Source organism: Perissodus microlepis, chromosome 19 (assembly GCF_051167445.1).
Source record: "Perissodus microlepis isolate ML-2025 ecotype Zambia chromosome 19, ASM5116744v1, whole genome shotgun sequence".
Classification (NCBI taxonomy): domain Eukaryota; kingdom Metazoa; phylum Chordata; class Actinopteri; order Cichliformes; family Cichlidae; genus Perissodus; species Perissodus microlepis.
The window spans coordinates 18,449,817-18,474,337 of NC_140479.1; the positions used below are offsets into that span (position 1 = coordinate 18,449,817).

The following is a 24,521-nucleotide window of genomic DNA, read 5'->3' on the forward strand; positions in this document are numbered from 1 at the left end:
ACCTGAGCCCTGCTCCCGGCACTCCATTCTGCCTCGTGTTCATCTACACCCATACACACCCTGCACCACTGATCTTACTGATTTGCACAGCTCATTAATTTTGTATATGTCTACGTTAGTTTAATAAATTATGTTCTTAAACTGACAAAAATCCTTTTGTCATGGCCTTAAAGGCCAAATTGAAACAAATGGAAAAAATACTGGCCCGTACCAGTGCTACTCCTCAGCCTCCCAGTAGCTGCACCTATGGTATTAATTTGAAATTCCCGACTTTCTTTTTGAGTTATCCCATTCACGAGCTTTTCAAAAGACTTGCCCTCTGAACTTGACCTATTAGAGGGCAAGCCCAGGTGACATCTCTCTCAAGTTATCACACGCACAAAAACGGGCGGTCACGCCCCCTGCCATGCAGGGTGATGATAATACTCGAGGACTTTCAGACTGTGCAGTAAAAACAGTAAAAAACAATTGTTTCTGTACATTAATAATGCTTAAAATCACTTTGTATCAATTCCAGCTACACATTTATACTGCTTATCCATGCTAAATACTAGACTTGAAAGTAAAGTGATACTGACAGTATCATATACATACACTAAGCTGTAACACAGATGTCACCAATTAAACTAGCAGATGTGCTTCATATGTCTTTCCTTAATATAAAACACATTAAATTATTGTGCCATAAACCAAACTACTTAAACTCTACACACTACTTACGAGAAGGTTATCAACCGATTCATTTACTTTAATAATGTTTTGCATTCATTTTCCTGTACCGATGCTCCCTGGCTCTTACTTAAAAGCAGACACATAACTCTCCCCTGAAGCAAAAGCACAAAAACTTACATAATCCATCTTAGGAGAACAAACGAGACGAAAATACCACAAACTCACACCATGTGTAGTGTTTTGTTTATTGCAATTCATGAACAGAAAAAGGGAGTTGAGAATCTGTCACACGCAAATGAAGACTTTCTGCAATATTTATCCAAGGGATTAAAAAGATGAATGCGGCAGGGCGATTCGGCTCTATGAACAGCGAGCCCTGCAGGGTCTGTTAAGCCCTACGATGTACAACAGGTAATAAACAAACACAGTAACAGTCATACAGTAATACTAGGATGCACATTCTTACAGAATGACTTGTCTGTAGTCTTATTCTTTCTACAAGCTACGCTACTTTGTTCATTAATGGCAAGAAATATAATACTTCAAATAATGCGTCATCTCTCGGAAAAATAACAGCAGGGTTACTTCTTTGAAAATAATAATAATAAAAATCTTGATCGTAGAGATTTATACAGCTTATGCAGCCTCATTTGACCTCCTTCAAAAAAGAAAACAAAACAAAAAAATCAGTCCCAGGAGGGCTTCAGTGGCTTGAAACTCAAAGGACTTGAATGAAAAGAATAAATACAGGTTTGTCTGCAGCCCAACCTTCCTTAAACTTCACTAAGACTTCATGTATATAACTGGGTCAGAATATTTGTTATGTATTAGCACATCATATATTATTATCCAGATTCTGACATACAGTTTATTTGCTCAGTTCTGAAAAATCATCAACAATCGGCTCCGACATCCACATTCCCACCTTCTAAACATCATATCGGGACTTTTTTCCCCTCTTCTCCAAACAAAATTGATTTTTTTCCCCTTCACATGAGGAATGTTGTCAGGTGGCCAAACTAAAAATATGGCATTTGTAAAACACAGATTTATTGGCAACATGCTACAGAGCACCACCTGTGTCTGCAGCACCCATGAGGTGAAATTCCTAAGGCTATCAGCACGTCACAGTAAAGACCTGCACCCCCCTTACCCACAATGCACTTTTTTGCACACCTGAGAATCCCATTCTGATTGTTTTTGTTCTTTAAAATGAGTATGCATGATCAAAAGCATTTGTTGGTCAGGCTGTTTTGTGGGTAAAATATTAGAAAATTTAAGACCTTTATGTTTTAATCTATTGACATTTATTGTGTTCATATACATTTAGAAATGTGTAAACATTGCTGGTGTGCAATATCATTAATGTGGGAATGCTTGATGTGTTTTGTGCTCCTGCAGCAAATACATTTAACACATGTCTAGGCAGCATTTGTAGTCAATGAATCATTCCTTGTGTAGCTAAATCTGATCCAGCTAGCGCAAAGGGGAAAAACAGAGACTTAGGAGATGATCTGGAGCAGAAGGCTGGTTGTCTCAGGTACGGACACACAAGCGGGGAAGAGAAAAGAGGCTACAAATAATACTGTGGTTGATGGTCAGTGTCGAGTGGAGAAAAGAGGTGAGGCTGAGGGGACAAAAGGCTCAAGGCTGGGTCACTGCACTGGGCTCCTTGTCATAGATGTAGCTGCCCACACCACCAGTGTTCACACCTGGAAAAACCACAGGGACACAGCAGCGGGAGTCAGGGGTTAATCAAGAGGGAGAGGCAAAGCTACCACATGAGCAGGACAGGTTGCGACGCATTTCCTGTATTTTTAACCTCTGAGTGGAGGAAGCTTCTGTGAAGCATACAAACTTATGATGAAACAACTGAAATGTGCAACATGTGCAGCTCAGACATTCTGCTTCAAGTGTAGCTGATAACTGGTGGGTTGACAGCACCCCCTAGCGGTTACCTTTGGGCCCAAAGAGAACAGCATAGCATGGTTTGTGGCAGTAGGGCTGGCCATCATGCTGTAATGTGAAAAGAAAAAGATTAACACTACCATAACAATAAGAAAAGGGTGACAGCTCTCATTTCTGCTTTATTTTAGAAAGATTAGTTAATTTACTTCTGCAAATGAGCAGATCTATTTGTTGTCGGTACACCCGACAGTTCAGAAACCCACATCTTTGGAGTGGGGGAGGAAAACCCACGCAGGCACATGCAAGCACCACACACGGTGAGGCGATGGTGCCTACCACTGTGCTGCCCCCATATCAAATCATTTCTTCTTTATTTGTGTAAAGCATTAACTGCCATACTGTTAAGACTGTCTAATATTTTTAAACCAGTGAGTGTTAGACAAGCTTTTTAAGGGCAAACTTGACAATTCAGATTTGGATTATATGTAGCAAACCTGCTAATTTAAGAGATTTTAGGTTAGGAATACAAAGAGTACGTTCTTGTCATATTCAAGATGTTTTGCCTCATTTTCTTTTCGACACTTCTTTTCTCAACTCTTCAGTTTTTCCACTTTTCTGTTCTGAATTCCTTCTGCCAAAACACCCGTTTTTCTCACCTCTGCGTGGCTGCCAGCAGCAAGAGTCTTGCTGCACCTCTCGCAACGCAGACAGGGGCGATGCCAGTCCTTGCCCAGTGATGTCACCTTCTCGGCTACGGTGGAAAACACACACAAATGTATACAACCCTGGTGACACACTGTAGCAACCACTTCGCAGATTCACACCTTCTTGCTCAGACACGTTTCTTAATACCCAGTTTCCTGGAAGCGTGAAAATACTTACCAAAATACACCTTCTTGTTGCACCGAGGGCACAGGTTGGCCTCCCCAGAAAAAGTGGTGATGCTGCCAGCTGTTGACACATTACAGACACATTACAATAGTGGCAAAGCAAAGGGGAACGGTTAAATAAATGACCACCTGTTTTCCCAGGTGTAAAATTTAGTCAACTAATAACATAGGGTAATAAAAATAAAAATAAAAATGGACCAAGTGCTAAGCAGCTTTTACACACTTCAAGGGAACAATATTGAGTAAAGACAATAATGCTGCTGATTTAGATACTCTGGTTGCCAGTTTTAAACACCTTCCTGCAGGAGCCAATTATTTGGTCTGCTGCAAACAGCAGATGGAGTCAAAAGGCAAAGACAACATGCAACACCTGACCTTGACTACAAGAATCTTTCCTCTTTATATTTCAAGAAACTTTAAAACCTTCTTTCAACTTTCCTGTTTTTGAAATGATACGAGTTCACATCTTCATATCATCTACTGCCCAAACGTAGCTCTCACATAATGAAAGTTTACAGAAATGCCAAACAACTGAATCCACACTATTTAAATACTTTTGCATCTGCTCTTGTCTGACACATCTAAAAAAAAAAAATCCCCTTCAAGCCTCAAGAGACTTTGCACACAGACTTTCTTATCACTGAGTCAGCCGTTTCCCTTCTGACCAGCAGCTTCTTGCAAACACCCAAATCTTCATCGGGTGGGGAGAAAAAAAACAAAAATCCTACCAGCTGAAAGAGCCACAAATTTGCAGCATGAATACACTTTCCTGTTTACCTTTTGATGGTGCCTTGGGTGCGTAAGCACGCTTCTCTTCAGCTTTGGAGGCTGAATCCACGCTGGTGGGAGACACGTTGTTGTTGGCAGGAGTATCATACACATACGAACCTGCTCCACCAATGTTCACACCTGCAAATGTATAAGAGTGAAGTGAGGGGTGGCAACACAGAAATGCAAAGAAATTTGGAAAAACACAACCGATTTATTTTTCCTGATAAATCAACCAATTTTCCATATATCTTATTTATTTATTTCATTTTATTTATGTGCTTATTAAGACGTGATAACATGGTGTACAAAGACCTGACAGGAACTCAAGTATGTGAACTTGACTTGCACTTCACCTTTTGGCCCAAAGAGGGCAGCATAGCATGGTTTGTGGCAGTAGGGCCTTCCGTCGTGCTGCAGGAGAAAGAGAAAAACACCATGACTTATCGATGAAACAAACTGATACAACATGCATATAAAGGACAAAAAATATATATACTGACGCAAAAGGGAAAACTGGGCGTGACATTTCTGAGAAGTCATATTTCTGACACTCCTTTCTGACATCACATTTTTAATTTTGGTCTTTTATTTAGGTGTATGAAAAGATGGAGTGACTATATCCAAAAATGGAGCTGACTCCTGTTCATTTTCCCCCTCCATCTCACTTCTTCCTAATGATGATGTCACTGTCACAGGTTACTTTGATGACAGTGGCCGTATCCAAGTAACAGGCCTGTGTTGATAAAGTCACGCCACACTTCACAGTGAGCCATGTGTCTGCATATGCGGGAGCGCTGTGAGTTTCCACTTGAGGAAGGGGAGAAAAAAAAATAAATCTAGTCAAAAATGGCCTGTTGCTGATGCATGCTGGGAATGTGGCGGTCAATGCAGGAGCATGTGACCAGCCTGGGTAGGGGATCAGGGCTGAGAGCCAGGGTGGCCACTGGTCCAGAGCTCAATGCCCATAGATGAGAAGAATCAAGTAATTCAGCAGGCTAGGTGCCAGGCTCAGGGTGGTAGAGGTGAAAAAAAAGAAAAGACCCCATAAAAACAGGCATTTGACGTTAAACAACGCACATACCCACAATCCCCTCTGCTTTGGCCACATGAGCTCCTTTTCTAAGAGCAAAAAAAAAAAAAAAAGCCTGCTCTTTCAGCTTTAATAATGTATCAACCGGGACAGGATCAGCTACCGTTAAAGCAGCCACACACTCCTTTCACGCTTCCTGTTAAACACTTACGAGATCCATGAAGGTAGGGGTGCCGATGCCAGGCTATGAGTAAGCAGCGGTGACTTTCTCAGAAAACAAAGGGCTCCTCTGTCAAGAGTGTACTGTTAACAGCCTCATGTACAGAGTCCCCCTATGGCACCAGACATAACCCATCCAGAGCCAAAGAGACCCTGAAACTGGATTATCCATAGCAGAACGACCCACTCTGTTCCCAGCAGTTAAACTCCTACATCCTGAAGTTTAAATCTGTCTTTTCCATCTATTCTTCTCAAATTTCTATTCTTTCCTGACCTTTTTTTATCCTCCTGTTATGCTCTGTACCTCAACAACTTCTCACTGTTGCACTGGACTGGAGGTGCAATGTGAAACACTAAAAGGTGGATTAACTTCAGACTTCTCACATTCCTTTGTTTCCCCTCATTTTATACACAGCACATGTTGCACTGTAGGTGTTTTAGGATGACAGGTTTCCAGTATTTCAGCATTTTTCCCAAGACAGTTTCACCTTCTTTACTGCAAGTTGCTTAATTTCCATTCAGTTAACCCTCATTCATTTCATCAGCGCCTAAATTTGCCACATTTACACACATTCAAGGTCCAATGTGGAGACTTTTCACATTAACTCTTTGATTGCTGGTCACTGCATGAACCAGAGAGAGCTGCTTCCTTCCTTTAGCCCACAAACAACTGACCGCACTGGGCTTCATCCTGTCCCGTTGACTCCTTTTAAAGAAGAAGTTCACAACCCTCTGCATACCAGGTTTTAGATGACATCAAACCCTCTCCCAGGCAATCCCACAGTCCCTTTACATTTTTTTTAAAATATGAAATGTCACATGGACTGGTTCAGGTTTGGATGCCGTCCATGGAGAGAGAGGGAGGACGGAGAGGATGGTGGGCAGAGAGAGTGCAGGCCTCAGAGAGACTGTGTGACTACTACATTACTGTAATCACAAAGAGATTAAAACGGCAGAGCTGCATCCTTTGCGGTCTGCAGGGAAATTGGTTTTGTGTACAAAGAGGCTGAGATCATATCCTCCTTAACCAAAGTGAGAGACTCAAAAAGGTGTCTGAGTGACATCCAAGAAGGTGAAATTGAATTGTTGGCCGGCCTATGAAAGGCAAATAAAAAGGGCGAGATAAGAAAACCCCCAGGGTGAAGGTGCCAGATAGTGAATAGTCAGGGGAAACTACAGTATGCTGAGACACGATAGAGTGGTTTGGTTACACAAGACTGAGAGGAAGGATCTGAAAGCGACTCATCCTGCAGGACTAAAGAGGGTCAAATTCCCGTGGGGACAAAACATATTGACAGATGCAACCAGACATAAAACAAGGAAGGAAAAGGGACATCCCCTGAGCAGTTTCCTGCAAAAATTACAAAAGGTCAGTAAAATAAACTCCCCCAAATACAAAGCTTCGATTTGAAAAGACTGTATTCTTTAAGTTTAATAAGATTTTAAATATTTGAGGTTAAGACACCTTTTTCAAGTTTCCCTCAAAATGCAAAAACTCCCTGTGGAAAAGCCAAACGTCTTGTGTCAATTAGTAATTTGCAGGCTTTTGATTCTTTCTGGCCATCTGTACTGTGCTGCGATTATTATTTGCAGAAAAAAAAGGCACAACTACTGGAAATGGAACTTGCATTAACAGAAGACTAGTTCATAAATAGCATATCAGTCGCTATTAAGAGGACAACTTTAATTAGAGTAATTCACATCAGTGCTGAGGGCCATATCACTGTCCCGCCTGCAGATACAGAGCCCCCCCAATTCAATTGCATTGCCAGCAGAAAGTTATATTTTAGCAACAAATGAAAATAAAAGCAAAAGTGTCACAAATGTGAAGCAAACTACAAAATAATCTTTCTTCCATATTAATCAGTTTGCAAACCAGATTATTCCTGTAAGCTGTTTGGCAATAATAACCCCACGTTTGTTATTCATCAAGCAAAAACAGTCTTCTGATTTAAACTTCTAACATGCCAAAATTGGCCACTTTACTGTGGCATTTCATGAATTTCTGTGAGCCATTAGAGCAAAACACTTAATGGAAAACTAAACAGAAGAGATTAACAGATGATGGGGGAAAATGCTTAGCTGAAGAACCAGATAAGAATTTGCGCGCATGTACATCAGCAGCACACAGCAGCACCGTTAGCGCTTACTGACCTCAGCGTGGCCCCCGGCGTTCAGCAGCTTGTTGCAGCGGTCGCATTTGAGGCACAGTTTGTGCCAGTCCTTCCCCAGTGATGACACCTTTTCAGCTGCACAAGAAAGACAAAAAACAAAGAAAGAAGAAGTGCGTGAGTGCAACCATGGGCATAAAACGACATTTATATAGATTACTTAAAACAACAGCCTTTTATTTTCCCCATCAGCTGTGTTGGGCTTTGTGCGTGCTGTTCAATCAGTCATCGCCTGGAGGAATGACGTCCCTCATTGCTTCACTCTCCACAATAACCTCGTACTGTATCTCTGTGGCCCGATGGAAAACCTGTCAACATGCCAACTGGGGATGAGGGGAGAGTGGGGGGTTGGTATAGGAGGTGGGGAGAGTGGGAATGCCTGTGTACCGCACAGGATGCTGTGATGATGTCACCGAAGGATAGACGGACAGCTGTGTTAGTCCCAGTCCAGCGTTAGCAGCAGGGGGTTGCCAACATCTAACCCAATTCTTTTGTGTTACACCCAAAAACACACAAACACCCATCCCCCGATTTACAGTATACCCATCCTGCTGGATGCGGTCCTCCAACTGCATTTCCATTACACCCCCCACCCCCGAGTCACCCAGTCGAACTGGCCCTGTAGACAAGCCAGGGAGCCTTATTATACACTTTCCAATAATAAATCACCACTGCTTCAACACAATGAGCTCTAAGGAGTCGCAGAGGCAGCAGAGGAAACACCTTCCCTTATCAAGGCAGGGCACAAATAGCCGGATACGGGAATCTGCTTCCTTACATACCCAAGACTGGGAAAAACACAAACATATGCACATCGGGCATGCATTCATTCCTTCTGATGTTGTTTTCTTCCTGTGCTATAAAACCAGGAATTCAAGTTGTTTTAGGACTTAAGAAATTTGAGATGTTGAGTCGTGAAACAGTCCTCTTGCTACATATGATGAACTGCTACAGGAGTTAGCTTGGCTAGCTAGGTGAAGCTCACTGACAAAACATCTGTCTGAATTCACAAACTTCCACTAGGACACTTTGATATGGAAGCCCTGCTTACTACTGTAACGCATGATTTTACCGGGTTGTGTGCATTTAATGACAATCACAATAGCAGCGCTGTCTCAGGCTGGAACAGATTGTCTTCTGACCAAACCTCATTAAAGTTATACGTTTTTGCTTTATGAATGCATTTCTTTATTACATCTAATTGAAATCAGAAGAGCACTGTGGTCACGTCTCAGCAACAATTTGATTAATAAAGACTAGACTTAAGATACGCAGACTCTCGACTTTGAGAAAACAAACAAACAAGGAAAGTACTGAAAGCACTTGTCTATTTTTATATCACTAAAATTTCTTTGGATATTTATTAGTATTTGCAATAATTGCAAACTTCCATATGACAAAAGAGTAAGTTCTGAGCCTTGTGTATCTGTGCCTCCTACTCATTTTGGAAGCAATAGCACGTCTCAGGTCATGATGCACTGCCTTTCTTCTGGAAATGCTGTTTGAACCGACTGTCTTCTGTTAATTTTTTTACGGCGTCTTTATATTTTGGGCTCGTCTGATTAAATCAACTTTGTTCTTTGGATAACCAAGTTAAATTTGATTTGATTTGATGCGAATGACAAAAATTAGATTTGGACTTTCATGTGGAAAGGATCGCTTTGGGAGATCTGATTACACCCTGCTGAGGTTTCCACTTACAAACAGTTTCACTGGCCATTACAACAATGAGACAAAAAGGGCAACAACAAGGCCCTGGAGAATAGTGGAAAGAGGGGGATGCAGAATGATACATGTGTAGCTGCTGCACATACCTGTGACAGAAAGATTTGCATGGACACTGTAGCTCCTTTTGATGTTTCAGCTTTAACTCTAGCAATACTTCACAGGAAAGACCTTTTAAGCGGTTTTAACCTGTTTGCAGGGTTAGCGCATGCATTTTCAGGTTTCTTTCACATCTTTACAGTATCTTGAGATGATGTTTGAAGAGAGTGCAAATACAACCAATAAGGGTTCTGCCTTGTCTGTATGAGCGTTTGATTTGTTTCATCCAGTGTTAAAATAAGCTGCATAAATGGGCTACAGGGAGCCTGCCAGGGCAGATTCATGAATACAGACACACCTCCAGACAGATCTGAAGTCAGTGTATGAATGGAAACGGACGTCAGAGCCTCGCCAGCATGTCCTTGTTCATCTATGAGTGACTGTCCACTGTTTGAAAGCTCCCTGATTTAAAAGCCGGCTGCTGTTGTAAGAGGAGTGAGCTTGTCTCTCTCTGTTATGTGATGGGGGAATATAGAGTGGGGGGAGTTATAGAGTGGGGGGAGGTAGAGGGGATCTACATCCCCCGAACACTAAAATAAAGCTAGATCATTTGGATTTGGGTATGTCATTTGACAAGCATGTCAAAAAGAAAAGGGGAAAAAAAAAAACACATTTAAAATAAATAAATAAAAGTTACATAATGACTGCGCCGAGGGACGATAGATGGTCTCAGTATCCCAAAATAGTAACAGTGTGGGTGCAAATAAAGCAAATAAAATGCCATCGCATTGTCCTCTACCTGGTTGCGGCAACAACATTAGGGTAAATGCACCCACTTGTGTAAACAAGCAGGCTCCTCTCCGGATACTCACATTTACACTGTCAACACCGATGAGAATGTGCTAAATCCTTTTAGCCAGACTGTCTTCTCTCACGACAACATGCGATTTGCTTCACTCAAAAGCACACACAAAAAAAGGATTCCACCATGACTTGATGTAAACAATGGAAGTCCTTAAGGAAATCACTGCTGAACAGTGGTGAAGCACCTCACCTGACATTCCTTTCTGCTTTTGCTTTATAGCTGAAGTAATGCCAACAATTCATGGCTTCTAACTGCGTTGAAATAGCCGGGGGCTGAAAACAGCAGAGTGAAGAACCACCACTGTCACACAGTAGATTGCAAATATTAATGAGAGTGACTGCTGCCTAACCCAAAACACACCAACTAAATTAAATGTGACATAAGATATAGTGACATGACACCAAGTCTTGAGCTTGCATTTGATAGCTGATCTAAGAAACTTAATACGTGGTCCAAAGAGGGTTGATAATAGGAAATGAGGCCATCGGCAAGAGACCTTTAGGAGTGCCAAAAATCAGCCTTTGGTGCAAGAAAGATTTCATTGGTGAGTTAAACACCGACACCAACAGGCTTCAATAACAGCTTTATGAATGCATATATAAGAGATTTACCTTGAGCAACACCCTCAACCTCTGGGCGATCGCTTTTAATTACAGGGGACATGCTGCCTGGTGGAAGGCAACCTGTCTTTAAACAATGGCATTCAACATGCTGACTGCAATCACTCTCAGGCAGATTAGTGAAGATTTTTGAGGCTACGTCCACACTGATGTGTTTTCGTTTGAAAACGCATCGTTTTCTCTCCGTTTTGGCCTCCACACTGACAGTCCACACTGAGATGCCGTTTTCGCACAAGGAAAACGCAGCGTTTTGAAAACGCTCTCGAAAACGAAGCTTTCGCGTCGCAGTGTGGACAGCGAAAACGCAGACTTTTGAAAACGATGACACGTGTTAGTCACATGATGCAGTCATATAAATATATATAAGTCAATAAAACTAAGATAGCGGAGGGCATCATACAGCAGTTGTTTTGTTTGCTCTCAATTTTGACAGCCCTATTAAAGCTTAATATCAGTCTGTACATGCTCCAGATAGCTTTTCTTCAAATTATGTAATTCTTTGCAACTTTGTACTTTTGTGTTACTTGCAGCAACAACTCCACCTCATTGTTAGTCCATTTAAAAAACTCGGTGCTTTTCTTCAACATTCTGCCGCGACGTTTCAAAGAGCCGGAAAGTAAATAAGCGGCAAACAGAAATGAGGCAGGTCGAATCTTCTTGCGTTTCACGCATGTGCAGTACTGGAACGTAAGCGTTTTCGACCGTTTCAATGTGGACGCGCAACTCTGTGAAAACGACTGAAAACGCTAGTGTGGACGCGGAGCGTTTTCAGACGAAAACGCCATTTTCAAATCTATCCAGGCTAGTGTGGACGTAGCCTGAATTTCTGAATTAGTTTTTTAACTGACGTTCTGGATGACCTCTGAACTCTGTAAGTAGTTATTGTGAATTGTGACCCAAACTGATAGCACACTGTCTCCGTGCTATTGCCATTTTACTGCCATCTCGGCACACCAACATCATTTTGAAGACACCAACTGACTGAACGGTCGCAGACCTTGTCTCCATCTTTGAAACAACCAGTTCAAAGGCAACAAGTTCATTGCACATGGTCACAATAATTTGGTCGCTTTCCCTAGTGCGACTGTAGCATAAGGCTGCCAGTGGAACTGGGTTACTCTTTTATGTTGAAGAAGCAAAATAAAAACAGAAAGGCCCACAAACAAGCATCAACCAAAGACAGCTGCAATAATAGCCTGGCAAAATATCTCAAGGGTGGGAACTCGGTATTTGGCAACGACCTCGTGCCCCAGACGTCAGTTATTTACTGCAAAGTATTTGCATTCAAGCATAAAAAACAAAACAAAATCTCTTCATTTGTTGAACTTAGAAGTGAAAATAAATTTCACCATGCAGATGCAGTCCTGACAGAGATGATGCTACTGCGGGAACACCGAGCTTTAAATGAGAAAGAGTGCTGGACGGAGGTCATCACTATAACCATATGATACCTGCACCACTGTAAGCTGCTTAACTTCATTTGTAAATTCCTGGTCTAAGCTCCTCAGTCTGCGCTCTGTTGCCCTGATTGCATTGTCAATATGGTTTAAATCACCGAGTGAGCCTGCTGCTGATCCCTCTTCTCACTGATTTATGCATTAGTCAAAGTAAAGGAGACAAAACTCTAGATACAGTACTGCACAACCCATGACCCATTTATAAAGAAATTACAGCACTAACATCCTCTCCATTGGATCCCCAACCCAATAATCTGGTCTTATTGTTTTATTAGGAGTCACGGCATCATTATTCTAACTTTGTGTCTGACTTTTCCCCGGCAAATTGAAATCATAAGACGTCGAATGCAGAGGATAAAAACAGCAATTCAACATCAAGTAGATTCAGGATGTCTGAAAACAAATTACTTGTGTGATTGAGTTTCAGCTGGTAAGAATATCTGCTCCACTTGCAAACACAGTAGTACCTCAGAGAACTTTAAGCAGGTTATAACTTGATTTACCTTGTTTGTTCAGCTACAAGATGCCATTATGCACCAGACTGCATTAAGACTGAACGCTGTTATGCTCAGACAAAGTTCCTCAGCCTATAAAGGGAGAGGCACCGGAGAAGGCCTGCAGCAAATGGTCTACAAACATCGGGTAATTGCACAGAACATTAAGCAACAGGACTTTAACAAGGGGTCTTCAGAGGAAATAAACATTAAGGGGCCATTTCTCCAAATGACTTAATCACAGTTGCTTGATTGTCAACAGTAATGAAGGAGCTGCATCGAGACACCAGAGCTGACGACAGCCTGATGTACTCACCCCGGGTCAGGAGGAAATTTGTCTGCTGCCTAACTCGGAGTCATAACAGATAAAGGGGCTCGACGTACTGAACAACATTTACCCAGCTGATCTCCCACCATGCAGTGGGGGAGGAATGTTAGCCGGGGGGGGCCAGGCTCTGGAATCGCATATGGGTGCTCTCTTATCACTCAATAATTCGATCAGGGTGCAGTGGGGGGAAAAATCTAATGTGTTTGACAAAGAGGAAGACAACAGGGCCACAGCTCTGCATGCAGCTGGAGCTCATTTCTGCAATGAGATTTAAAAAAAAAAATAAAAATGACTGTACCGGGTTCTGGTTTGTATGTTTAAGAGAACTCTACAGCATCAAAGCCAAAGGTATATAAAAATCGGCCTTTTGAAAGTGCTCTGAATTAGCTTGACGCAGCGTGCAGACATCAAATTAGTAGCTTATTTACATTTTTGCAAGTGATTAAGCGATCAAGTCTTTCGTAATGGTCATGATGTAACCGATGTTATTGTAAATATCTTGAACTCATGGCTGGCTGGCTTCTGTTCTGTTGCACCTTCTGGTAATGTGGACCCATCTGTTCAGCTTTTCCCACATTAAAGCCCTATTAAACACACTTACAAACCAAAACACACACGCGCGCACACACACACGCAGAGACACACACAGACACACATACTCCCTCTCCATCCTTTTTCTCATTCCTTTCATCCATCAGTGACAGCTGAGTCCACGCGGGTGTTTCGCTTTTTTGGCTTTTGTCGCAGCAGCACGATGACTGCATGTCCTAATAAGCACCACACACCTGACTGGCAGAGTAAAGGGCCCCAAAGGCAATGTTGGACTCAAGCGTGAAGGGTACACAGAGGGATGTAAGAAAGGGAAAAAAATAAGCAGCCTGTGTTTCCGCCTCTGCATCCTCTTACTGTTCAGCTCTCTAAAGTACAAACACCCTCAAGGACCTGTGACCTTTTACTCAACTTAAAGACAATGGCCATTCATTTGCACCCACAGGGAAATGAAGCCTCACCAGTGACTTTGGGGGAGTTTTAAAGTAAGGAATGTGTTCATTTGTGGCATCTTTATCCTGCCTAAGTGGAATCAAATTGTTCTATTAACTTGATAGAGCTGTGGCCATCAGGAAGTTTTCTTTAAAATTTACATGTTAAGGAAGGAAGCTCTAAGGGATAATTTGTTAAAAAAAATCCATCCCCACTTGACAAGAAAAGAGTTTTAAGACTGTCCAGTGCTATATCTGTTTAAACTAAAACTAAGCTGACCCTGGCACTGCTGTGTCGAACATCATAATTGATCTGTTCAGGATGAATGTGTGTCTGCAGTTCCCTGTGGTGCTCAGTGACAGCGCAAGGTGGAGAGCCATGCTAAAGAGCGGGTAAGAAACACTTTTTTGGACGAGTCTCCTGTTGGCTGATGCAACCCCAGAGCAAAACTTAGCTCTGGAGGTCGTCTGTCGCCTCAGCCAAGGCGAGGTTTCCTCCCCAGGCTTTCTCCCTTTCTCCCCTCCCTCTGTGAATAAAAAAAGGCCGACCGCGTGAATCCTGTTGACTGACGTAAATGGACTGCAGTTGACTCGCATCCTGTCTGGGCTGGTCAAAGGAGCCGCAGGCAAAGCACCCTCACCGCAGTCCGTCTCAGTGACATGCTCACCCTCCCCAAACCCCTACGCATGCTTACCAATACACCACATTTCTTCTCTAACCAGTCAAGACACTTAGCCCAGCTTCAGGGTTTTCTAAAAGACCTATTCTGCATGTACAGCTTAGAGTAGCGGGCAATGCATTCAGAAGTGTAGGCAGGATCACTGAAATTTCTTTAGCTTCAGCCAGAGGTAATTTTGATAATGAAGCCCTGAGGGAAAGAGACATCATATGACGGAGGCAGAAAATGTAGCAGCTAAGTGAAATCATCTGAGCTGTGTAAAGTGGAGTATTAAAACAGAAGAGTGTGGTGTACTATTTAAATCAAGCCAATCCTTATAAACCCATGTTAAAATGACTTCTTTCAATTATATTAGGGCTAAACTTAAGCATGATTGGGGCACGGCCACTTTGTCTGGGACAAGGCTCGCAAAATTTCAAAATCTCTGGTAGCCCTTCGGGCAGGCATTCTTCAGTTTTTGGTAGCCCAAAATAAATTTAAGTAGCCCGAATAAAAAAGAAATCAATTTTTTTATGTTTTGTTTCCGTTACAATATTATACATTAAAGTATAATATTGCAACAGAAACAAAAATTAATCAAAAAAATTGTTAAAATGCAAATCACAACAACTGTATAAAAATTACAACCATCAACTCAAATACTTGGTTCAAATTGAACAGAAATTTCTATGAAGAATTTCTTGTAAGAACTGTGTAGAACATGAATCAGTCTGTGTCAGATCCTGAATCTGAAATTTCCAATGAAGTCACAGGTAAGAGGCAAGTGGAACCAAGATCTAGGCCATTTGCTTTTTGAAGTTTGCAAAGACTGCTAAATTTTGCCAGTGGTAGTTCACTCTTTGCAATATAGCACGCTGTTCTAAACAGCTTTTTCAGGAGTTCTTGTTGTGCTTGATTTATTTTTAGTATGTTTTTTTGCAATTGCTGTTTGTTCTGGGAAAGATACTGCAGACTGGGCAATAATGCATTTCTTGCATTTCTCATGGGTTCTGATGGGGTCTTTCTTAAAATTACTGGTCCCAGTAACAAAGGCGCTTGTCGACTCAGAAATCAAATGAAACTCACAACACGCCTGGCAGAACATCATGTTATTTAGCTTGTCATATTCCAGCCACAGAAATTCTTTTGTCCATGAAACCAAAAAAGCTGCGCTTTCTTTTGGCCTCATAGTCTGATTTGTCATAACTTTTCCGTTTTGTGGTAGGCTTTTCTTTGGCTGCCCCTTCTTCACCCTGACCTGTCTTATTTGGCTGAGCAGAACTAAAATACCAGCGTAAATCTTGCTGCTTTTACACACGTACTTACATAACGGTCAGCGATTCTTTGCGCACTCAACCTCTCACGTGTTTAAGCTTGCTGCGAGAGATTTCACTTGTCGCGTTTGAATAGTAAGCTAATGAGTGATAAGACGATGTCAGAGGAATTGGTGCGCAATTAATCGTCACTCACCAATCAGTGCTGCTGCTCTCTGCACACCGTTCGCGCAATTGCAAAATGAAAGTGAAAGCAAAAAACAAGCGCAAATTCAAACGCGATTTCAATATGTCACATATTGACAGTGGCTCATCGATGCCAATGACATAATTACTCAACTACATTGGCGAAAGAATGCAAAAGCATAGACATATATTTTCCTTCCTATGATAGCCCGACGGGCAGGGCTGAGTTAGATTTTGGTAGCCCGACTGGAAAAATCGCTAGCCCCGGGACGTCGGGCTAGCGATTTTGCGAGCCCTGTGGGAGGTTGATGCTAGCTGTGTGCCAGGCTTTTAGAGCATTTCAAATATGGCAAATATGGCTTCCTCTATGGTTAACTGTAATAACAGCCCATCCAAGAAATCTGTACTCCTGTTACACAGACTAAAATTCTAATGTTTTATATCTTTGGTCTTTTTTATTTAGCACCAATAGGCAGTGTAAACACATCCTGTTACCTAACAAGCATATAAATTAGTAAATATCATCAGTTTTGGCTCCAGATAAACCTGAGATGACCAAAAACACTAAAACGAGCAAAATGCTAATGGCTTCAAAAGAGCCTTAAAACAATGGGTGACATCATGGGGTTATCGCCATCTTTTATATACAGTCTAGTGTGTTAGCGATGGTCTAACTAGGTAAGACTAAGCAGCTATAAGTCTAGCCCACTTACTTACCGATTTGCTATCGAAAGCTAACTTTCATGTTTCGATCCACTGCTGTCATGGAAACAGTGGGTGTTTTGGTAGCTGGTTGCAGACATGGCAAAGAGATTATTTTCAAACAGCTCCAAATAAAACTCAGTCTACTGAAAACTCTGTTGAATTTCTCAGACAAACTTGGATTTTCTGATATATTAACCTTGACTGACAAATAAGTCACATGGTTCATGTACATCATGCCTGTTTCTGTTGCACTCTATCATATTTTGCTTCTGAACTTCTACCAGTTTTTCCATCTCACACAAACAAAACCTGTTATCCAACTATACCTCATATCTATATGATTTACAATCTATCACCTAGTGTTCTGTGTTTTATCAGCCTCAGTTTTTACTGGAAACCTGCCACGTGACTGCACATGTACTCTCTACGGGGCTTCAACATAGTGATACGTTTAGAACATAAATACAACAAATTGTGCTTGTTGAACAAAATCTATTTGTAAAAAATATAAAGAAGGTGTGTTGTAATAATGCAATCTCTAGAACTGTGGACTGTAATGAGCAAGCTATTTGGGTGAAATGCACACATCCACCTTTGTTTCCTCTGTGCCGTTATGTAACAGGTCGCACTGCTGGAAGGCTTGACCTGTGTGGGGAGGTGGGGTAGTGGGAGCTCAATTGTCAGCACCCAGCTTAATGCCATCTCCATTAGGGGATCATATTTGTGCCTCAAAAAGGCAGAGAAAAGGGACTCTCATTGAGTGGCACACAGGAGCTGATAGGTTATGCAATGGCACTGAACAAGAGGCAACAACTCAAGAAATGATGTTACATAACTGAAAAGGCACATTCACACAGCCCACTGGGCAGCCAAGTGGAAAACAGGGTACTCTAGCATCGACAGAGAAGAGGTGAGGGGGAAAAAATAGGGGTATTGTGTAGCTGTTTGGGGTAAAAGCAGGGTTTAAAAAAAGATGGTGTGTGGGAAACAGTGCCCTGGTCTCTGTGGTCAGACTGAGGAGACGAAGGTATTCGGTCTCACTAGAAGGACAAATGTACGGAGAGACAGAAAGAGCCCTGTGTGAATAGAGATGTCCTTTCTCATTATAATGCATGAAGCACTTTGAGAGTCTCAGTTTAAATAAAGGCGAGCCATCTCACCCCATTTCCCCCAGTCTTTGTAGTTTAAAGAAAAAAATAAACCGGGAAGAGGAATTCAGGGCCTGAGGCATCGCTGACCAAAAAAGAGGAAAGAGAGCCAGAGTGAGAAAGACTAGTGAATGAAAGAGAGAAAAGGGAAACTCGCAGCAGAACACCATTAGTTCCCATTAAGCTCTCATTTGTTCAGTTAGCTGCACAAAGATGCATTGCTCCCGTTTGTTATGAACAAGAATTGCATCACTCGGCTGAACTTGGGTGCTCGAAACAAGCTCAGCGAGCCGTTTTGTCCTCCTTCACACGCCAACAGTGTCAGCAAATAGTCCCCCGTGTATTATGAGCATCTCCATACCACAGGAACTAACAGACGCGTCACCGCAATGTGGACGCTGAGAATTTTAGTAAGCAAGCCCTGCAATTAAGAAATGACCATCTCTGAGATGTTTGCATTCTTTTAATACCAGCATCAAGAGCAGCTTCCTTTTTCTGCTACTGCTTATTTGGGTTTCTTAAAAATAAGCCTGCGCTTTTAGGCTGCAGAAGCTTTAAAAGTAGAGAAAACGTTCCAACATGTGCATCGAGTGGCAATGAAATTGAACTGTCACCACCGGAAGACAGCTGTCCTTTAAAACTGAAAGGAAAATAATAATAAAAAAAACCTCCTTTTCCCCAAACCGAAAGAATTTCCATCCCAGACTGCGGCTCACCGAGGCCACTTGAAATAATGTCCCCAACCCCCAAAGTCCTACAGTGGGACTCAGCCAATCAGCAAGAAGACCAGGTGGGGAACAGCAGGGTGGGCCCATCTATACAGCACACCACAAACCATCACCAAAAGAAGAAAAGGGGTTGAGCAAAATAAGATGGAAAATAGACAATTTTCTCCATCAACAACACATGTCATGGTGCATTTCTAAAGCACAGAGTTTTTATTTTCCACTTTACACCCCCATTCACGCCTTTTCCTCTGACTTTAACAGTTTTGCAGAGCTGAAAATTGATCTCTGCTCTGCATTTTTCATCACTCTGCAAAACCAAATCGCTGAGAGGAGGGCGTGTGTAGGTGGAGCCACTGAGCTCATCTACAATATCTGAACTTCATCACTGACATGTTGACGCTCAGCCTGTGGGCAACTAAACTCTTCTCCCTCCCTGACCTCTCCCTTGTCTCGTCATAGTTTTCACAGCCTCCCTTGAAATGGCTAAACCTTTAATAATACCTCCATTCGCACCTCCCCTGATCTCCTTGGCTGGATGAGTGCAGTTAATTTAGTACGCACTGGCTTCCAGTAGGCCTACGCCGTCATCTTCATTGCTCTCCACCCAATAACACACCCCAACCAAAAATAACTCCGCTAGCCTGGATCTCAACATGTTACATAAAAAAAACATCACACATCACTAAGGAGCTGTGACTCACCCACTGCAGCGCATTACGGGTACGGTGCATAAAATTTGTATTGGAGGAAAATAAATCTTATTTGTGCTGATATTATTCCATGCCGATGACTCTCGGGACCCATAGGATGAGCAGCAGCTGGGATATTCACTGCCACCCGTGTTACATAAGAGGACTTCCATCCACTAACATAATTGGTTTTGACCCCCGTAACAGCTCAGATGTGTGCTGTGAAGTGTACAACAGATCGGTACCCAAGATTTTTTTTTCCCCAGCATGCAGCCAAACACAAACACAGAAATACTCAAAAGTTCAACTGCATAACAGCAATAAAAACAAACTGAGGAGTGAGCATGTCAAGTGCAGCTTTCAGATGTAAATGCTCTCCTTTAATCCAGCGCTCTGCGCGTAGATTACTTTGCACTGTAAACATCTGTTGCAATGAATATAAGGTGCGATCACTCTCACTGTGACCGAGTCGAAGCTCACGGCTCAAGTGGGTGTCTTGTTTTCATATTTTTATTTACAAAGATGTGAAAGATGCGTGTTTTCAGGTTTTCATCCCACTGACGCAGCATGATGTTGCTCCGGTCCTCTCTTGAGTGGGCAATCTCAGCATATGGCATTTCTGCACTCTTGGCAACGGCCTGCATCAGCCAACTCTCCAAAGCCAACTGCCAGGCTTGGATGTTTACCAAACACAACAAATTAAAAATGCCAGAGATCAGTGTTGAAATAAGATAAATCATTCATCCAGTCTTGTGTAGACAAGTGTAAACAGGGTATGTTTCCATTCACATAAGTTAGAAGCATTTAGTGTACAAAAATAAAATCTATTAAATGTTTGCACTTTGTTTGCACTTATTGGGTCTTTTGTTTACACTAACCCCACTTTCACGTCAGCTTCTAGGTTTATCAAAGTATTTCTCTGTGAATCATTTACTTTGTCAGCAACCTTTAGTCTAATAAGACATGTTAAAAGGTTTAGCTGAAAGAGATATTCCCTTACACATCATTATACATTAAGTTATACAGTTAGCTACAGTTTCACAAATTCTTCTAACAAAATACACCCAGTTCATGTTTACATTCAGAACCTCATTTAAAAATCAGCCATTTTTAGCAAATGAGTGTAAATGCTAGTGCTAGCTCAAATGTTTGTCTTTTTATTTTCAATGAATGGACTTTTGAAAAATATCAAAACTATTTCATATCCCATTCAAAGCACCGCTCATGGGATTTCTAAATTAAGAGGATTAATGTAAAAATAAAAATTACATCGATTGGCTGTGATGAGTATATTTAGCTAACGAGCCAAAAAGTAATTTAAACACCCTGGATCCCTTAAACCGGGAATCACTTACCGAAATACACCGTCTTCTCGCACTTAGGACACTTTGAGGCCATTTTTGAGTGTGGTGGTTCGAGTGAAAGTGATGTGTTTTGGTTGTCCGCAGCGGTTTCTACTCTCTAATCGTCCTCTAGCTCTGCTCTCAACAGCAAGTGTCCCGCTCCGCTCACAGAAGCTGGAGCATCTATTCAGCTAACGGCTCGTCATTTACATAGCTCCGCCCCCCACGCTATGAAAACACTCCTAATGCCCCCTTCAAGAATGGTGGGAAATGTCACTATTTCACGACAGACTGGTAAAAACGCCGAAGTTTTCAGTGAATTTTCCGAAAAGCTTTACTGAAAATTGATTGTGTAATTTGCAGAATTTATACGTTGCATCCTACACTATATGAGCTTAGACAATTAGACAAATGTTACTTGTTCATCACTGAAAGTGCACTTTGATGCTTGTGTGCTTCCGTATTACAATTTCTTGCAACATAATTCTTCAAAAAACAAAACAAAACAGCAACTAGTCAACATCTTTATCCTGTTTAGTCACATGAATATGGCTGGAATGTCTGGGGAATCTTTTCCCATGGTAAGTGAAATCCATTGATTTTAAATTGTGTTCCAAGCAATGTGTCTGTTTAATGTGTGAGTGTTGAAAGGTTTGTCTCTTGCTGATGTCAGGATTGGGATGAGGCTTTGTTACTTTAGAAATCTGAAAATCCTACTTTAACTATTGAGTTTAGCTATCTAGTTGCTTACTGAAAAACTATGCGGATGCTTTTAAAGAGCTTTATTTTCTTGATTACCTTTATCTTACTAAAGAGGCAGTAACCCAGCTTCTAGCTTTGCACAATCTGGAATCCTCTGGGTCTCCTGGACGTCCCTGTAGCCAAAGCAAAGACAAAAGGTGATCCATGCGTTTAGGGATCACGGCTCTGATCCCTTATAAGAACCTGCCTGTGGAAATCAGCCTTGCTGAATCTCCCTTTTTTTATATATATTTTTATTTGTTTCAGCTGCTTCCCTTCATATGCTTTCTGTTTCTTCTCATTTTTACCCAGTTATCATATCTTAATTAAATTGTATTTAATTAAGATAAGGGGGGTTGTTGTCTCTCATGCACACTTTAACTTTAAACACGGCTAAATGACATGCTGTATAATCTGCTTTCTTTAAAACATGCTCCAGCTTCAGAATCTTTCAAGCTTGATTTTGAGTTTTAAGTCTTACGAGCTGTCCTTAAAGGCAACTGTCTTCTCTATGGGCCAGCCTGTCTGCCATAGTCAGTCATGTTCAGGCGGGAATGCTTTTGGGCAAGTGGTGGGCCAGTCCACTGGGGCAAACGCACTCCCACTTCCTTTTCCCTATTTCCACAGGAGGAGTAGGCAGTGGTTGGATGAATCACAATGCTTTCTTTCAGAGTGAGTGACTCGTAGGAATTTGTTAGGCAAAGGAAGATGCTGCTGAAACGTGGCTTGGGTGGATCAGCTTTCCCTTTAGAAGGCTTCCTGGCTTCATGACAAATTAGGCCCACTGAGAGTGATAGGCAGAGCTGGAAAGCAGCAGCAGAAGTTCACACAGCCCAGGATGACATGTAGCTGTTGCCCTCACTTCTGATGACTTATTAAAACACTCAAGAGATTATCACTTCCTCCGGCAGTGTCTCCCTCTTTCCAATCTTGGGAGTAACTGAGATCATCACATTCACACATTGCTATTGCCTGGTCTATCTGCTTAGTGACACAGAACAGGTCCTGATCTAGGAACAGACACACTGAAATTTCCCACATCTGTGTCCCAGCTGATTATCACCCGTCAGCATGCCTGTAACTGGTCCCTCCTTATCTATGAGTTCACTGTTTTTAAAAGACCTTAGACTAACGGTTGGAAAGGCTTCTCAATGGCAGCAAAATTGTGCACTCTGCAGTTAAACAGTTGATCATCTGGTGGGGTTTCACAGAGAACATGAGTTCGTTACAGTTCACCTTTCGGCTGTGTGCTGTGGTTGCAGGTTTGCTGCCCGTTCAGCTGCAGCACGCACTCAAAGCTGCTGAAAGGAGAGGTCAAATTTTCTATGGAGTGAATTGGAGACAAAGAGGACTAAGAGAGTGAAACTGAAGGGCAGTGTTCTGCAAAACCCTTGGCTCATTGAACACATGATAAAGATAAAAGAGGGGTGTATTATCCCCACTACCTGCATCTATGCACTACAAACAACCAAAGTTTGAGAACTTGATTTTATTCATTTCAGTGTCAAAAAATATATGGAGCCAAAACTGAATGACAAGTGAGGGACCAGGTGCCCCTGACAGCAGTGTGATGTGATTTGATGATTTTGAGGAGTGGGTAATGCCACGGAGACCGGAGCGAACGTATTCAGGCCACCAGTTTTACTTTTAACTTGATTCTGATCTGGTGTTTGGTTCAAACCCGCAATGCTCTTTCCGAGCAGATCAAGAGTCTAGCCCCACAGGGATAGACAGAAATAGAAAGCAACAGTTAGAGAGGGAAGGGTGAGGTGGTCCTAAGGGTCTTAAAGCATGTTAGTATAGACTGAACAAGAACACCACAATGTGACACAGTAAAGTTTCTTTATTAAAAAACACACCCTTTGGAAGGGAATGCATCAGTAGCTTTATAGCAGAGCTACTAAGTACTAAGCCATTTCAAGTCAAAACTTAGTCTTCATAGCAATAACAATCGCAGAATGCAAAGTACTGTGCAAAAGTCTCGAGCCACTCATTACTGATTTATTTTGCTTTTTTATTTTGCTTTGTTTATTTTCAAAGCGCCAGATTTTGTTGTTTTTTATTTAATGTGGTCTTAAAGGTAGGTCACAGTTTTTCTTTGGATAACTGGATGCTTTTTCACTCATTTTCATTCCTGTCCTCATACCTGATTATTTTCAGATCAACACTTGCCACTGACTTATGACTCATCAAAGCTTCTAAAACGGATGAGCCAGTGTTGTGTCTGCACATAACAGACAATAGTATCTTCAGGCCCTTTTGCTAGCAGGCTATTATTAAAAAAATTAATTCTTTTACTTTTTTTAGTTAAACCTATGAAAAATGCCCAGGATAACAATGTTCAACGGACATAGAATAACATTTTTGTACCTACAACGGGATTCCCAAAGAGCTGTTAGTTGAAGCAGTGTGCACTTTCTATTTGTGCAGTGTGTCCTTAAGAAAAGTTTGAGGAAATGGCACAAGTAGAGGACAAAAGAGGAAGTGGCAAGACTAAAAATATTGAAGACTATCCAAAAGTCAAGTCCTTAAGTAACCAGACTCAGGATCTGAGCGATCCATCTGGCCCTTCTGTTGATCCATCAACAGCCTCATCAGAAATGGTCTCAGTGGAAGGGTGGGTGTGAAGAAGCCAATCTTAAGGAAGAGGAAAAAGGGTGAAAAAGGTGAGGCATGCCACATCATGCAAGAAAATCAGTGGCAGCAAGTCTTAAAGTTGAAATTTTGCCATCAATATGTATGGTGGAGGTCAGGAGAGCTACAAACGTGAGTGTCTACAGCCATCTGTAAAACATGGTTGAGGCTCTGTCATGATTTGGGGCTGCATTTAGTTGGTGGTGTTGGAGTTATGAACACAAAAAGCACAGAATGATTTTGAT

The 24,521-nt window shown here is 41.8% G+C and overlaps 1 protein-coding gene across 1 annotated transcript; it reads right to left on the bottom strand.

The window, feature by feature from the left end:
* Window positions 1-903: 903 nt before the first annotated feature.
* On the bottom strand, window positions 904-21,093 carry crip2 (cysteine-rich protein 2). Its single transcript, XM_084914572.1, has 8 exons — window positions 20,914-21,093; window positions 7,645-7,739; window positions 4,595-4,652; window positions 4,248-4,379; window positions 3,463-3,531; window positions 3,237-3,331; window positions 2,631-2,688; window positions 904-2,384 (listed from the first exon to the last, which is right to left on the bottom strand). Exons 1-8 carry the CDS (start codon window positions 20,954-20,956, stop codon window positions 2,317-2,319), a joined length of 618 nt encoding a protein of 205 aa, XP_084770698.1. The 5' UTR covers window positions 20,957-21,093; the 3' UTR covers window positions 904-2,316.
* Between the last annotated feature and the right edge of the window lie 3,428 nt (window positions 21,094-24,521).